Source organism: Solanum lycopersicum, chromosome 5 (genome assembly GCF_036512215.1).
Source record: "Solanum lycopersicum chromosome 5, SLM_r2.1".
NCBI lineage: Eukaryota > Viridiplantae > Streptophyta > Magnoliopsida > Solanales > Solanaceae > Solanum > Solanum lycopersicum.
In genome coordinates this window covers 23080897-23098856 of record NC_090804.1, presented here as the reverse complement: position 1 = coordinate 23098856, position 17960 = coordinate 23080897, and the positions used below count along the sequence as shown (strand labels likewise).

The window sequence follows — 17960 nt, the reverse complement described above, 5'->3', positions numbered from 1 at the left end:
TTGATTGAATAAGGTTATGGGATACTTTGCTTAGTCATTGCACTAGTTGACTTAATAAGGGTTCATGGGTAATTGTCTTTCTTTAGTTGTGTTGTAATGAACTCTTGTCCATGCTTGTTGCTATTATAACTTGATTATGGAGTTGTCTTGGTTATGTGCTCAATTATGTAGTATGCATGTTGGCTTCAATAGACTTAGCATTGTTGGTCTTGTAACGTACATGATCTTTACTTAATGAATATGTTTTATTGATTGGTATAGGCTTCTTGAATGGGCACATGGCTTTTAAAAGTAAATTGCATACCTTAATGAAATGTCCCCTTTTTTGCATGATTTTATGATGTGTGTGTATGGTCTTATACTTAGTAGAAGTGGTGTACTAACCCAACTTTGTCTGTTTTTCCCAACAATATAGGTTTCGTTCGTTAAAGGGCTCTTGAGACGACATTGAAGGAAGACTTGGAATTCTCACACATGAAAGTTGAGTAGGTCCTCACTTTCTGAGGGTAATTCCACTATCTAGATTTTGATGTTGTTCTAGTTACAAGAAATCTAGTTCTTTACATTTTATTTGAGTAATTAAGATTGTATAGCCTATATGTGGCTTTATTACATTGACGTATGGGATATGCCAAATTAATATACTCTTATTTTAGATATGTTATGAGATAAGACATTTTTTTAAGAATATGTTAAGTATTGTATATATCTATGTGCAATAAAAGTAGAAGACTATGTAATTTTCTTATACGAAGGGTCTATGTATACTCTATATGACCATATTATGTGTATGTGAAGGGTCTATATAAACCTCAAGATAAATATAGAAAAGTTTTAGTTTTTTTCGCATTTTTTACCTATGAATGTAATTATATAAGCTAAGAGACTAGTCTTAGTCTTCCATGAGGACGATGACGCCTGTATAATCTAGGGGGTGCTCCCAGGATATGACGAGTACTTATATAATTAGTATTTCTCCTATATATATGGTGTTATTCTTATTTTAAACGATTTGACATATCTAATAAACATGTAATTGCATTATATAATATAATTAATCATTTGACAACAGGTTTCTTCTATGACAACAGGTGATGTGATGATGGAAGAATCTTCAAACGCCGAAAATGTTAATCATCTCAATCAATTAAATACATAAATTTTTCGTTCTTCCAGATTTTAATTGCACAAGAGAAATCATTTATGGCTAAAGTTACTCAAAACTAGGTGCTTATTAATGAAAGGGATGGTAACAATGAGAGGAAAAAGTTATGGGATGAACATGTTGCTTAAGATTATGAAAAAGAACAATCACGAATACTAGCTGATTAGCTAGAATGGACTTTAAGCATGAGATCAGGAAATGGAAAGAATAAGAAGAATAAAGATGAGAAACCAGATGGTTTTGAGATGTATAGCAAAACCAAAGCTATTAGAAGGATACAACTTGCGTGAGCCCGGATAATCAACATCTTCTGACAATCATAATGGTCCCCATTAAAAAGTGTTATTGTTGTTGTTATTACTTTATTCGCTTTAGGGTGTGTTTGTTGTGGAAGGTAACATTTTCTTGAAAATGTTTATCAATTTTTTTTACGTTTTATTTGTTTAAATGTTAAAATTATTTTCCAAATCAACTCATTTTCTTCAAATTTAAGGAAAATGACTTCCTTTTGAAAGTTAAGAAAAACATTTTTCAAACCTCTACTTTATCCTTTAATTTTATTCCTTCTCTATCCATACCTCGTACCCAACCCTCCATATTCAAACAAAAAACTAAAATTTTAAAGTTTCTTATTTTTTTAAAATTTCAAATATAGTTTTTCCTACAATCAAGCCCCCCCCCCAAATCTCCCTCAAACAAAAAAAATTATTTTATAATTAAAAAATGTTTCAAATATTATGATTTACTTAACCCTAGCAAGCTGGACCAATGTAGCAGATAGAGTCGAGCAAGAGGAGCTCAGAGCGGTGCTAGCACCCCAAATAGACTCAACTGGGGTGGTGTCGGTAGGCTCGGATGTAGACCGATAAGCCTCTTGGGCTTGCTACACCATGGCGGAAAGGTTCTCACCGAGTGTCTGCACCTCTGGAAAGGCCCTTTTATGGGGAGACAACTCATTGGCCTAATCCTTAATGACACCAATATGCACTAAATTGGGCGGGGTCTTGATCACATCAATGTTCTACATGGTCACTCCTACAGACCTGTACAACTCAATGACCATGCACACGAAGGGGTAAGTAGATGTGGTCTTAAAGGCCCACACATGCATCACCGCTTGCAACATCCATGCGAAGTCCACCTCGAACCCCGCAACTATGGCAGCCATCAGCATTGCATGATTCTACGTGATAATGTTATCAGAACAGTGGGGGAAAGGAAGTGTCGGACCAGTAGCCATATGAATTTAGCTGTGAAGGTGATATTGGCCTTCTTGATGATCCCCTTAGTCTACAACACCCAATAAGCAGCCTTACGATCTACGGAGGGGTTTTGTGCTGTCCAACGCTTGGTGTTCTCTCTCACATCCAGCTCACGCTGGAACCAGTCGTCCTTTATCAAATTCCACCGATAGTAAAACTCACCGGTGAGGGGGTCTTGGTGGCATCAACGTCCATTCCTTATAGAAACTTGTGAATGGCCGGTAAAGAAATGTCAATCCACTTGTCGCGGACTAGGAAGTACTCCTGATGTGCATGTTTGGCTGGGGTGGTCCACCATTCAAACTGAGACCGAAGAAACTCCACATAGGAGGCGTAGAACTCTCGCACCATTTCTTTGCTAAAGTGGCCCACATTCCGAGCCGTCAACTCCAACTGATGTCTAGGGGTATGGCATTGATGGTCGGGATATAGGGAAGACTCCACGTGAGAACCCAACGCTTGAGTGTCACGGTCCGAATCATGACCCACTTGTTTTTGGCCACCTTGGCACTAACATATACCTGATATTGACCCTCGACAAACCACCATTTGGGAGTATCAAAAACTGGAGCGGGGACGACTGAAGTAGCTGGATCATTGTCATTAGGAGAAGCAGGATTGGAAGCCTCCTTGGAGCCAGACGCTCCCTCAGAATGTGCAATCGACCTAGAAGGTGTGTCGATCAGTATGCGCTCCTCTTCAGAATGGGAGGCAGCAATTCCGTCGAGCACCGCCATCGTGGGCGTGACTCTGGTGGTGCAGCAACACGGGTAGGAGTGAGGGTACTAGGTGGCACGAACTCCGGGTAACGCTCATCTTCTGATCCTATGACCATCTTGTTCAATGGGGCCACAAACTTAGAACGCCCTCTCTAGTAGACACGGTCTTGCTTGGATGTCATATGTACTTGTAAAGAGAAGTTTTTAGTACCAGTGGAATCCTATAACAAATTAAAAATCATCAAACATGAGTAAAACATAGAATGGAATGGCAGTGCAGAAGTGCAGCACTACCTGATGGACCCATAAACCGGTCCGTTAAAAAGACGACAATCCGTCATGGGGGTCCGTCGAGGGGCACATAGGAGAATTTTTGAAAACATCAAAAACAAAGGTTCTGATTGTTTCGATGGTTGTACAGGATGAACCATCGAAGGGGCAACCGTCCATTAACGGGCACTTCAAATATTTTTTTAGAAAACCACAAACAAAGGTTCTGACAGCGTCAACGGTTGTGCAGGACGGACCATTGAAGGGATGAAGGTCTATTAGTGGGTTCCATTGATGGAAACTTAGGCAAAGCAAGGGATGTTGGGGTTGCAGACCCCAACAACGGTTTGTCGAGGGACCGGTGGTCCGTCGATGGGGTCTCGTTTTGTCCTGCATGGACAGAATTTTGCAGCAATTTTATTTCCCCCAACGTACTAATTCAGAGTATCCTTAGAAACCATAAGTTTCCCTAAAGTTTAACCCAGCATTATATCATTTCTAGGGAATGAATTATCATTGCTCGAACATTCGATTCTAGAACCTATCAAAAACCTAGGTCAGAAACACAACCTATTTTTAAAAAGACACCACCATCTCGTTCAATTTAAGTGTTGAAACGGACTTAGGACTTCAGGTGTAAGTTTTTAGCATGCAAAGGGGTACCAAATTCAAAACCCATATGGTAAGACATCAAGTTAACCTAACAATTAATGATAATTAATCTAGTAGATCAGAAGAACATACCTAGATGAAACAGGCAAGGCAACTGAAAACGATGGAAGATTTGGGGAGAGAATGGAGTTTGTGAAAGTTGGGGAAAAGTGGGAATTTGATGATGAAATGGGAGTTAATGGGTGAAGAAGTGGGGGAAATGAGAGGAAATAGGGAGCTATAAGGTTATGGGAGGTATGTGAAAGGGTGGGTAAGTGAAAAGTTTAAAAACTTTTACTGTGTAGCCGGAAGGCTCGAGTTGGATCGGGTTGGTGGATGAGGGATCGACGATTCCCCATCGACGGATCGTAAGTCGATCGATGGTTCGTCGACCCCTCCGTTGACAGTGCCCTAACTTAGAAAAATTTAAATGACATACCTGCGCAAAACAGATCCTACCGACGGTCCATCGAAGGTATGACAGTCCGACGAAGGGTCCATCGATGGATGCAGTAGACCAATTTTTCTGTAGATTTTTTTGTGATTTGGTCCCTGCATATTTTACACCCATAAAGCTAATCTATTTGTGTTTTCTAGACACTTTTTTTGGACACGGACCCTAATCTACGCTCTATCCAACACTTTTAAAGAAAAATAAAAGAACATTCATATGTGACATAAGTAATAAAAGCAAAAATAATGCAACTATGCCTAGAAAATCAAGAAAAACTATAGTTGGCTACAGTAAACATATTGGGTTGCCTCCTAATAAGCGCTTGATTTAACGTCGCGGCACGACGGAGGACTCTTAATTACTCATACATCGTCAAGATGGTATGCGTCGATCACTTCATTCATCGTTTCAGCATGCTCTAGATAGATTTTGATTCGCTGCCCATTCAGCTTGAACCTTACACCCTTTTTGTTCTCAAACTCAACCGGAGCATGAGGGAATAGTTGGGTGATCAAATAGGGACGATATCACCAGCCAGATAATTCGCAAAATCTGTGAACCATGGAATCAAGTCTTGGGAGGGAGCCTGTACATTCTCATCAGGGAAAGTATAATCAATTTTAGCCTTTTCACCGAACTCCCTCATTTTTTTATCTTCTAATCAAGATAAGTGATCAACAACTTTATTTTCGGTCCCTTATATATCTTTTATCTCAAAGTCAAATTCATGACATAGTAATAACCAATGAATCAACCTCGATTTTTCATCCTTCTGTACCATCAAATATATCAAAGTAAAATGATCAGTATCCACTATAACCCTCGTGCCAAGCAAATAAGAGAAAAATTATTCGAAAGCGTCGACAGGATGACGATCCGTCGTTCATTGCACAAGAATAATTTTTTGCAGATTTATAGGGATTTAGTCCCTGCACAATGAGCACCCAATAAGCTAATCCGTTTGTATTTTCAGGACTCCTTTTAGACACGGAATCTATCATACTCTCTAGCCAACACTTCTAAAAAATAAATGAAATTTAATGCATGACATTAAGTGAGAAAAACAATAATAATGCAACTAAGTCTACAAAATCATAAAAAAACAAAATTACTGTTGGCCAGAGGATACTTATTTGGTTGCCTCCCAAACAATGCTTGATTCAACGTCGCAGCACGACATATGACTCTTGATTACTCAGAGTTCATCAAGATGGTATGCCTCGATCATTTCATTCGTCGTTTCAACATGATCTTGATAGATTTTGATTCGCTGCCCATTCAAATTGAACCTTACACCCTCTTTGTTCTCCAACTCAACCGGACCATGAGAGAATAGTTTGGTGATAAAATATGGACCAGTCCTTTTTGACTTGAGTTTGCCCGAAAACAAGTGCAACCTAGAATTGAACAAAAGCAGCAAATCCCCAACCAAAAACTTGCGCTTCTCAATCTTTTGGTCATGGTACTTCTTCACATTTTCTTTGTAGAGGGCTGAACTTTCATATGCCTTCAAGCTCATTCAACCCGTTTGAGGTCTGTTCCGCATCCTCATTCAAATCCGTTTTCAACTTCTTCATTGCCCACATGGCCTTGTGCTCTAATTCAACTAGTAAGTTACAATTCTTCTCATATACAAGTTTGTATGAGAACATACCAATGGGATTCTTGTATGCTTTTTGGTAGGCCCAAAGAGAATCATCAAGCCTCCTTGACCAATCCGTTCTACTAGCATTCACCGTTTTAGCCAAAATATGCTTAATCTTCCTGTTTGACACCTCAACTTGCCCATTAGTTTGAGGATGGTAAGGACAGGCGACATTATTGCGATCCCTATATTTTTCCAATAATTCCTTAAACAGCTTATTGCAAAAGTGGGATCCCCCATCATTGATAATATGTTCTTTTTCAAGAACCTGGTGACACTCTTCATCCCATGAGAACTCACAAAAGGGACTTTATAGTCAATGCCCCACAAATCAAACAATTCACTCACAAGAATGGGATTTAAAGGGATCTCTAGCTTTATTGAAATGCCACCATCTCTTTGGGATCTATCACATGCCTTGGCAAACTCATGAGCATCTTGGTGGATGGTTTGCCAATAGTAGCCACATTGAAACATCTTATGAGCAGTCCAGATACCACTATGAGTCCCACCTACAGGGGAAGAATGACATGCCTTCAAAAGACTCAACATCTTAACTTCCAACACATAGCTCCGAATAAGCCCATCATCACAGCTCCTATATCATTATGGATCATCCCAAAAGAACTTTTTCACATCATGCATGAAATTTTTCCTTTGATAAAAGGACATGTCTGGTGGGACGATATCACTAGCCAGATAATTCGCGAAATCTGTGAACCATGGGTTCAAGTCTTGGCAGGCAGCCAATACATACTCATCAGGGAAAATATCATCAATTTTAGCCTTTTCACCAAACTCCCTCATTTCTTCATCTTCTATTCGGGAAAAGTGATCATCATCATATTTTCGATCCCATATCTATCTTTCATCTCAAAGTCAAATTCTTGTAACAGTAATACCCAACGAATGAACGTCGGCTTCGCATCCTTCTTTACTATCAAATATCTAAAACTAAAATGATAAGTATGCACTATAACCCTCGTGCCATGCAAATAAGAGAAAAATTACTCGAAACAACCAAAAGGATGACGGTCTGTCGATTGGTTCGGGGATCATTGCACCAGACTAACTTTTTGCAGATTAATGGGGATTTGGTCCCTGCACATTGAATACCCAATAAGATAATGCTTTTGTATTTTCTGGACACCTTTTAGACATGGATCCTAGCTTACTCTCTAGCCAACACTTCTAAAAAATAAAAGAAAATTAATATGTGACATTAAGTGAGAAAAACAGTAGTAATGCAACTACGCCTATAAAATCATGAAAAAACATAACTATTGTCAGCCAGAGGATACATATTTGGTTTCCTCCAAATCAGCATTTGATTTAAACTCGTAGCACGACACATGACTCTTGATTACTCAGACTTCATCAAGACGGTATGCCTCGATCACTTCATTCGCTTTTCATCATGCCCAAGGTAGATTTTGATTCGTTGCCCATTCACCTTGAGACTTACATCCTCCTTATTCTCAAACTCAACCATTACATGAGGGAAAACTTGGGTGATAAAGAATGGACGAGTCCATTTGGATTTGAGTTTTCTGAAAAAATAAGTGCAACCTAGAGATGAACAAAAAGCACCAAATCCCCAACCACAAAATCGTGCTTCTCAATCTTTTGGTCATTGTACTCTTCTTATTTTCATTGTAAAGGGCTGAACTTTCATATGCTTTTAAGTGAAATTCATCAACCTCATTCAACCCATTTAATCTTTGTTCCACAACCTCATTCCAATCCATTTTCAGTTTTTTCATTGCCCATTTGGCTTTATGCTCTAACTCAACCAGCAAGTGACAAGCTTTTCCATATACAAGTTTGTTTGGGGACATACCTATGGGAGTCTTTTATGCTGTCCAGTAGGCCCAAATAGCCTCATCAAGCCTCCTTGACCAATCCCTTCTTTTTGCATTAGCCCTTTCTGCCGGAATCTACTTAATTTCTCTGTTTGACACCTAACTTGCCCAATAGTCCTAGGATTGTATGGCGTGAACACATTGTGGAAAACCCCATATTTCTCCGACAATACTTTGATCAACTTGTTGCAAAGGTGGGATCCCCCATCACTAATAATGGCTATTGAGGTACCAAATCTAGAAATATGTTCTTTTTCAAGAACGCGGTGACACTCTTCCTTTCATTATTTGCAAGTGCTATGGCTTCAACCCATTTTGAAACATAATCAACCGCCACAAGAATATACTTTATCCCATGAGAACTCACAAAGGGGCCCATAAAGTCAATACCCCATATGTCAAACAACTCAATTACAAGAATACAATTTAAAGGGAGTTCTTGCCATCTAGAAACACCTTCATCTCTTTATAAATATGGTTACTCATAAAAGAACTTTTTCACATCATGCATGAACTTTTTTCTTTGATGAAAAGACAAGTCCGGTGGGACGATATCACTAGCCCAGTAATTCGCAAAATCAGTGAATCATGGATTCAAGTCTTGAGAAGTGGCCAATACATGCTCATCAGGGAAAGTATCATCAATTTCAGTCTTTTCACCTAGTTCTTGCAGAGATCCATCCTCTAGTCGGGACAAGTGATTGACAACTTGATTTTCCATACCTTTTCTATCTTTCACTTCAAAGTTAAATTCTTGCAACAATAATACCCAAGGAATACCCCTTCGTTTTTCATTCTTCTTTGACATCAAATATCTCAAGGCAGAATAATTAGTACGCACTATAACTCTTGTGCTAAGAGAATAGGAGTGAAATTTCTCAAAAGAAAAGACCACCTCAAAGAGCTCTTTTTTAGTCACGGTGTAGCTGTTTTGTGCTTCATTAATTGTTTTACTGGCATAATAAATGGGGTGAAGGATTTTATCCATTTATTGATCCAAAACTAAACCAAGCGCAACCCTACTAGTATCACACATCACCTAAAATGGATTACTCCAATTCGGGGAAATAATAATGGGCACGGACACCAATTTCTTCTTCAACTCACCAAATGCCTTAGGACAGGATTCATCAAAATAAAATTTACACTCTTTCTCAAGTAACTTGCACAGAGGATGTGCAATTTTTGAAAAAATCGTGATGAACCTCCAGTAGAAACCCGCATGCCCAAGAAAACTCCTCACACCTTTTACAGAGATGGGTGGAGGAACTCTCTCTATCACCCCGACTTTTGCTCGATCAACCGGTATACCCTTATCTGAGATGTGATGGCCCTATACAATACACTCTTTCACCATAAAGTGACATTTTTTTCCAATTTAACACAATGTGGCAATCTTCACATCTTTTGAGAACTTCGGACAAGTGATTCAAACAATGATAAAACAAGTCAGCACCACCAAAAAAAAATCCATAAAAACCTCAATGGTGTACTCCACCATATTGGACAATATGGACATCATATATCTCTGAAAAGTAGTCGGTGCATTACACAACACGAAGGGCATCCTCTTGAATGCGAAAGATCCATAAGGACAAGTAAAAGTGGTTTTCTCTTGATCTTATGGTGCAATAGAGATTTGGTTGTAACTCGAATATCCATCAAGAAAACAATACCACCCCTTTCCTACAAGCCTATCTAACATCTGATCCATGAAAGTCTTAGGAATATGGTCCTTCTAAGTCCATGCATTTAGTTTACAATAATCCGTACACACTCTCCATCCGGTCATCGACCGCATTGGATCAAGCTCATTTTTATCATTAGGGACCACAGTCGTTCCCCCTTTTCTTGGGCACACACTGAACAGGGCATACATAACTACTATTAGCGATCGGATATGACTCCGGTATCAAACCATTTAGTAATTTCCATCTTCATTACCTCTTGCATATGTGGATTTGGATTTTATGTTAACAAATATCGGGAGGGATCCGAATAATATCCGCAATAGTCCAACCACTAGCTCTCTTGAACCTCTTTATCACTTCAACCAAATATTCTTCTTGTAGCATATTAAGATATGATGCAACAATTACCGAAAAAGTGTCACCTTTCCCTAAGAATACATACCTCTGATGAGGAGGTAGAACCTTAAGCTCGAATTTTGGAGCCTCATCAATAGATGGTTTTGCGGGTGGAGAATCGCGATTCTTCATATCTAAATTCATTTTTTTTTTGTTTGAACCTCACCTCACCTCGATCAAGTGATGCAACCAATGAACCATACTCTTCAATACAATCACTCACCAAATTCATGATCACTACCACAAGTGCGTCAACACCAAGACGATCTTCTATTTGTACCTCAGATGAACTATCAACACTGTAGGATATTGCAAATACCGTTTGGAACTCACCATTCTTCCTCATGGACCTACAAATATTGAAAGTAATTTGTTCATTGTTCAACCAAAACTTCATTTTCCCTTTCTCCATATGAAATAAGGCACGACCAGTAGCAAGGAAAAGTCTCCCAAGAATATTAGGCACCTCAAAGTCCATCTCACAATCAAGAATCACAAAATTTCCCGAAAAATTAAATGTGTCCACTTTTACCAGCACATCATGGAGTATCCAAATAGGCCTCATCACAGTTGAGAGGGCATCAAAAGCCGTATCGCAGTGGGATTTGTGTCACCTAACATAACTTCTTGTAAATAGAGAAAGCCATGAGATATATGCTTGCCCCAAGATCACATAATGCTTCAGCAAATTGTAACAACCCGATTGTACATGGAATAGTGAAAGAACCTGGATCTTGTTTCTTTTGCACAAGAGACCTTTTAGCTATAGCACTACAATGTTGCATCTGACCATCATCCTCAAAACTAACCGATATCTTCTTAGTGACCATATCTTTCATGAACTTGGCGTAACCGGGCATTTGTTCAAAAACTTCTATCAAAGGGACATTGATGGAAAGTTGTTTCAACATAGTAATAAAATTCCAGTATTTACCATCTTCACTCTTTTACACCAATATTTGCGGAAATGAGGGCGGTGGTTTAGGAATTGAGGTTACTTTTTTGGGTGTCTCTGCTTCATTCCTTTATTTATCTACCAACTCACCACTAACTTTCTCTACCTCATCATATCCTCTCTTCCTATCTTCCACGCCGAAAGGAATAGGTGGATCCATGGTCTGCTTACCCTCTCGAGTAGTGACTGCCATACAATGTCCATCATTTTTTAGATTCTGGACAATATTGCTTGGAAGAGTACCCGGTTGGCGTGGCTTCACATTAAAAGACAATTGGGCCGTTTGCAACTCAAGATGATTGATTGAGATTGTATGTGCATAACCCTTTTTCTCAATAATTGCTAAATCACCTCTCATGTATTTGGCGTGCTCATCACTAGCATCAAACCTCCTCATTATTTTCTTCAACATATCCTCGACTCGCACCATACTACCTCCACCATCACTTAAAGCAATTTCACAATGTTGAGGTGGAACATATGGCCCACTCCGATTGTTTCTGTTACCATAGTTACCCCGGTTGAAGTTATTGTTGCGGTTGTAATATAAATCTCGAACGTAGTGACCCTCTCAGTTGTAATTCCCATAGTTTCGACCTTAATTTCCTTGACATTGGCGCCAATTTTCATAATTGGTGCCTTGGGCGTTCCGCCGGAAACCCCGTGTTTTCTCATTCACATTATAATAATCTTCTTCATAGTAGTACTCATCAACTGGTGGTGGTGGTGTAGCCAAATATTTCACCGCATTTACCTCTTATGCACCCCCGGTGAAATGTTTTAACACTAACTAAAACTCAGTAATCATTTGAGCCATCTCTTCAAGAATCTCATCTTCAACTAGGTTATGTTAAGCTTGACCTGGAAAAGTGTTTCTCCCAGTATCCCACTTCCTAGTGCTCCAAGATTGATTATCTTTGGAGATTTTTCTAAGTCCTTAGTGCTCTCAGCATAATTACACTCCCCATACGAACCACTCGCAGTTTTATCAAGCGTTGCTTTATTATTATTATCTTGCCCCCGATAGAAGTACTCTTTCAGTGACTCATCATCAATGTTGTTGTTAAGGACACTTCTCAAGAATGAGGTGAACCTATCCCAAGAACTTCTTACTGACTCCCCTATTATGCCACAAAGTTGTTCACCCTATCTTTGTGGTTTAGCTTTTTAGAAACCGGGTAATACATTGCTAGGACACATTCCTCAATTTCTCCCAAGTATTGATTGAGTTGCAGGGCAACTCAATAAACCTAAGTCTGGCCTCCCTACAAAAATTTTACACCAATCTTAGTTTGGCGATGTGAGCATTTGGATCCTCAGATGGTTGCCCCAAAAAAAACCTCTAGCGGTGAGCATCGGCAACAAGCTACTAGTTACCACAAATGTATGACCATGTGATAGACGAGGTAGGACAAGTGGACCATCAGAGTCAGTAATGTTAACATTTTCCATATGGTACTCTTGAGGGCGTGGGGAAGGAGGTTGCCTCCTCGGATTACCTTCACATGGTTATCAACAACCACTCGATTATGAGAATCAACCGGCCGGGGAAATTGAGGGTTGATATCATCATTGATATAAGCAGGATTGTTTTGAATATTCATGTGCCAAGTGTGTGGTTAAGTTCTGGATCAACTGGAAGTACTGGTTCTGCTCGACTCTGTGTACTTGGCATACACTAAAGCTAGACCTGCGAGAGTCAAAAACAAAAAAGGAGAAAAAGTAAAATCAACAAATGGCTGACTAAAATTTTATAATGTGCTAACGTTAATCTTAAAGCCACTTTCCCCGACAGTGGTGCCGAAATTTAATACACTCAAACTATACTTCCCTAAAGAGGTGTAAGTGGTCGTATCAAGTAAAGAACCCGAGTGTTAGGTTGGGGTCAATCCACGAGGAAAATGGTTAAGACTTAACTTTAATAAAAAATTACTTCTATTTAGTCAAGTTCTTTCCAGAAACAAACAATTAAAGGGGAGATTTTTGTGACAAAAGTTATTAATTAAATCTAAGTAAACAAGTAGCTAGTTCAAATATTTGATGTTATCAAATGATGAGAGAAACTGTAATGACCCGTAAGGTCATTTTTGGAAATTTGAAATATTAATTTAACTAGAGTGAATTGATTGATGATTAATTATTAAATAACTAACTTTAGTTAATATTTAGTGGGTTAAAGTGAGTTAAGTTATTTGGGGTTTAATGTATAAATCACAACTGAAAAAAATAAAATAAAAATTAAATTAAGAAAAGAGAAGGAGAGGAAATACTCCTTACTAGGGTTTATTTTAGAAAAGAGGAGGAGGGGAAATACTCCTGGCGCCGTTCGTGTGGAAAGAAACCATTAAGGTAAACACTTTCAATTTGGTATGTGTCATGGATGATTAAATATATATAGATGTATAGATATATTTTTGTTTTACATAATGGAAAGTCACATTATTTTTATATTATTATCATTAAGGGAGGTGTAAAGCGTAACCACAATACTAAGTGTAGAAAAAAAATGTTCTGGGTTAAAGAAAAAAAAATGATTTTGTTGGTTGGCTTACAAGTGATTAAGCAGTAGTTATTTAGTAATTTTATATAATTGCTGGAGATATGTTATTGGTTATATTTGTTTATGTTATTTGATTGCTGAATGGAAATAACTTATTGTTATTAGTATTAAATAAATTTTTGATAGGCATAAATACAACTGCAATATAAAATGGAAAGTGGAGTATATTTGTTACATTGTACACAAATTGCGAGTAAATTTATCATGGAGCATTAATGATTCTACAGAAATAATGTATTATTATATTGGGTGGTTGAAAGTAATTGGAAGGGAAAATATATGTAAATATTTGCATTCTGCAAGGTTGAGAATTTACCAGGAAAGTGACAGTTATTAACTATGCCATTGACTAGATAGGTAAGTATTCAAGTTTTTGCTAACTAAGATAGGAAATTAATTATTGGTATATTATATCATACATAAATAATAGAGTTGGTATTGAAAAAAATGGGACTTAACCTTAGACTTGAAACTTGGAAAAATATGATAGTTGAAATGTTAGTTGGCATCAAGAATTACAAATTTGATTATAAATTTGGGGTGTATTTTTAGGTCAAGGTTAAACACATAAAAGTGTAAGTGTTGTTAGTTCTAAAACATTATTGTGAATATATATATTTGAATAGATTCCATTGGTTCAGAAGCTCAACGGAAAGGGAAGGATCAAGTCCAAGAGTAATTATTCGATTGGCTAAGGCAAGTGAATTTCTAAACTCTTGTTAAGCGTATGAAATTTGTGTATTTCCTTGTGTGATGTTCAGAATGATTTGGAGACTTGTTTCTTATTTGTTGGTGTTATATTCCTTGTATTAAATTGCGCTTGTTATCAAAACGGTTAGCTCCACATTTTTATTTGAGCATGTCATTTGCATATTATCTGAGACATGGTTGTGGTAAGACGATGTACCATTTTGAGGGTCGTATCGCGTGCCATGATGGATATTATATTTCGAGGGACGTATCGCGCGCCGTGAAGGTTACTATTATCAAGGGTCGTGTCGTGCGCCGCGAAATATGCATGGACAAATTTTTCCCTATGGGTCCCGGACATAGAGACAACGGGTGTGTATCATTAAGAAAGATATGCATCATGATATTTGACATTGCATCTCATGGCATTGCACATTTTATTATTGATGAACTTGAACATGTGTTTTGCTGATCTTGTGATTGTTTCTCAGTGAAGCTTGTGACTGTTGAATATTGAGTTGTTATTGAGAATGTGTAAACTGATAGAGTGTGGTTATTGAGTGGTGTGTTTGGTAAACTGTTAGGCTGTAGCGTGGAGGTTTAGATAGGGAATAAGGAGTACCCGTATTTTGTTCAGTTAACTTATGTTTAGAGGTTTGCTTGTTTTGTACCGTGAGGTTTGGTACTCACCCCTTGCTTCTACAAATTTTTGTAGGTTACGAGCCCGGATTTTTGTGATACCTTCGATTCTCTTTGTTTCGAGTCATCTTGTGGAGGATTGTGAGGTAGCTGCTTGTCATCTCAGCAAACTTTCCTACTCTAGTTTTATGACTTTGTTTTTACTTGAAAGACAACTTCATTTTAGACTTCTATGTTATTTCAATTCTAATATTTACATTAGAGTCTTGTGCACGTGACAACCTGATTTTGGGGATTGGATTAGTATGACTAGTTTTCATAAAAAAAATTGTTGTTGGATTGTCATTTACTTCCGCACTTTGTTAGATATTGGGTTTTAGGCTGACTTGTCTTGGTGGGATTAGACGAGTTCCATCACACCCATTTTTTTGGGTCGTGACAGAAACTAGGGTGTAAGTGATCCCCTTAGGTTCGTAATGCAGTAACCCTAATTATAACAACTCTATCATAGTATCTTACATGCGAAGTTGTAAGTTATGTATCCCTAATTCCTTGGTCCGGCAACTAGTGAATTTCACTCTTCACCTTGGTCTCTCTACGTGTGTGTTCTTTATTAAACCTTACATTTTACCTTATATTAAGCATCATAATCGATGTATGAGTTAGTTATTACTTCGTGCCAATCGAAACTAGCCTATTAGATAATACATACAAAATCTACGTTGATAATTCTTTTCTTAATATGTATCTCCTTAGTTCGGCAAATAGCAACAAGGCAAGTTGTAACGCGTGCACTCTTTGAAAACACTTCTAAACGAAATAATTAACAATACATGCAAGAAACTATTCGATAATTGTTATTTTAGCTAGTTTTACTTTGTTAATTATCCATATTTCCCAAAACTCTAGTTATGCATGTAGTTACAAATTTTCATAATTAAAAAATTCATATTAATTAGACAAGAATTCATGTACTTACTTTGATGAGATTGAAGAAAATCCAGAAAATCACTTGAATTCGAGAAAATAATGCAATAAACGATTCCGGAAAAATGAAGTATTTTCCAAAAGCCAATTTTCAACAACTAATATTACAAATCAGAAAAATAACCAAGAGTCGAACCCCAAAAATGAGGTTTTTGGTCCTATTTATAATAAAAGAATTGTAAACATAAAGAGAAACCTAAATAAGAAAAATCTGTTCAAAAATGCATCTCTTATCGACGACCTGAGTGACTGACCGTCGAAGTAACGACGGATCGTCAACACCTCCGTCGTTCCATACTTCAACTATATTTTTAGTTGATTTCCTCTCCAACTATCTGTTACCATCGAAGAACCAAGACAACGGTCGGTTAATAGGACGATATTCTGTTGATGGTCTTCGTTGCTCCATACTAAGAATCTATTCAAATCGGGTACTGAGGCTATATTCTGTTAACACCAACGGATCACCAGTACTGTCCATCGATGAGACGACAAACTATCATCCCTTTCATAGCATCACACTTAGTCGGAATTACCTGATCTTTCTTTGACAGCATAACATCTTCATGGCGACAAGTGCCACCTACGGATCGTATGGGTAGAAGGATCGTCCATGGCTCCGTAGGTCATCTTTTCTGCATTTTTCAGCACATATTCAGAGTCTTCATTTTGGAAAAATTTTCCGGCAAACACAAAAAAAATACATTAAAAATACTTTAAAGAGACCTTAGAAACACACTAAACTTAAGGAAAAAATATTGAAAGTACCGTGAAACCAGGGTACATCAGACTACTAAAGAATAAAGCTTATAAATATATATATATATATATATATATATATATATGATAATAACATCCAAAGTCGAAGCAAGTCTTAATAGTATAAACTTTTCTAAATTTCTTTAAAAATCGTCATCAATTTTTGTAGGGGTTAATAAATTAATATGCATATTAATTAATTTTCTACTAGAAATATAGGGTATACAAAAAAGCTACTGGGTTTGTCCGAATACATTAACCCCACCTCGCTACCACATCAAGACATAGAAATAAAAAAAAAAATAGGAAAAAGAGTACATCACGTGAACTGAAATGGAACATAAACAATGCAACCAAATAAAAAATCATTCAACTGAATTCTATAAAGGAGAAAAAAATTATAGAAATATTATATTTACAACGAACAAGACATAAATAAATTTTTGCTTATTTGTTTGTTCTTGTAATAATCAAAAATAAAAATTAATCTGTTTATTCTAATAATTGAAATTGATATTAGATGAGCCGTACAATTTCATTAAATTGGGTTCATGATGGACATGCTCATTATTTTTATTAATAATTTTATATATTATCCTCATTTGATGTCGAAAAATTATGTTTGACTTAGTGTCGCGATACATTCTTAGCCCCTTATTGTAAGACCTTGGTACTTCTTCTTACATGTCTAAGGTATAAAGCTAGACACGATTGGTGAACTCACAACATAGTGATTGTCTTCACCACACTTGTAGAAACCGCAACAACCACCTCGACCACCACCACCATGGCCACCACCCCACGAACACCATCGCAAGAGTATCTAATACCTCAGCCGTCTTAGCCTTAACTTTGGGTACAATCCTTGGAAAAGTGTCTAGGGAGTGTTCCCAAAGTGAAAGCTTTGGTGTTGGAGGTAGTACATACTCTTGTGGTGGTGGCAGAGGTGGTGGTTGTCATGGTGGTGGTGGCCGAGATGGTGGAGGCGGTTGTTACAAGTGTGACGAGGATGATCACTATGCCTGTGAAACTACCAATGATGGTCATTGATCATGTATTTAAGTTGTGATTGCTTCTAAACCAAAAAAAAACTAATAGAAGGAGGTTTTTGTATATAACGATGATTGTGTGAGTGAAAATAGAATGAGAAGAGTGATTTTATATAGCAGTTTGTCAAATAGATACATTTAATTTGGTAAACTAATCATTAACTACAATTGGAAAAATAATTATTGAATTATTTACTAACTATCAG

General features: G+C 37.5%; 2 protein-coding genes across 2 annotated transcripts; both read right to left on the bottom strand.

The window, feature by feature from the left end:
- Positions 1-6020: 6020 nt before the first annotated feature.
- On the bottom strand, positions 6021-6973 carry LOC138348702 (uncharacterized). Its single transcript, XM_069298275.1, has 3 exons — positions 6837-6973; positions 6435-6764; positions 6021-6351 (listed from the first exon to the last, which is right to left on the bottom strand). Exons 1-3 carry the CDS (start codon positions 6971-6973, stop codon positions 6021-6023), a joined length of 798 nt encoding a protein of 265 aa, XP_069154376.1.
- A 3756-nt stretch (positions 6974-10729) lies between these two features.
- On the bottom strand, positions 10730-11467 carry LOC138348701 (uncharacterized). The gene is made up of 2 exons (XM_069298274.1): positions 11161-11467; positions 10730-10989 (listed from the first exon to the last, which is right to left on the bottom strand). Exons 1-2 carry the CDS (start codon positions 11465-11467, stop codon positions 10730-10732), a joined length of 567 nt encoding a protein of 188 aa, XP_069154375.1.
- Positions 11468-17960: the final 6493 nt, after the last annotated feature.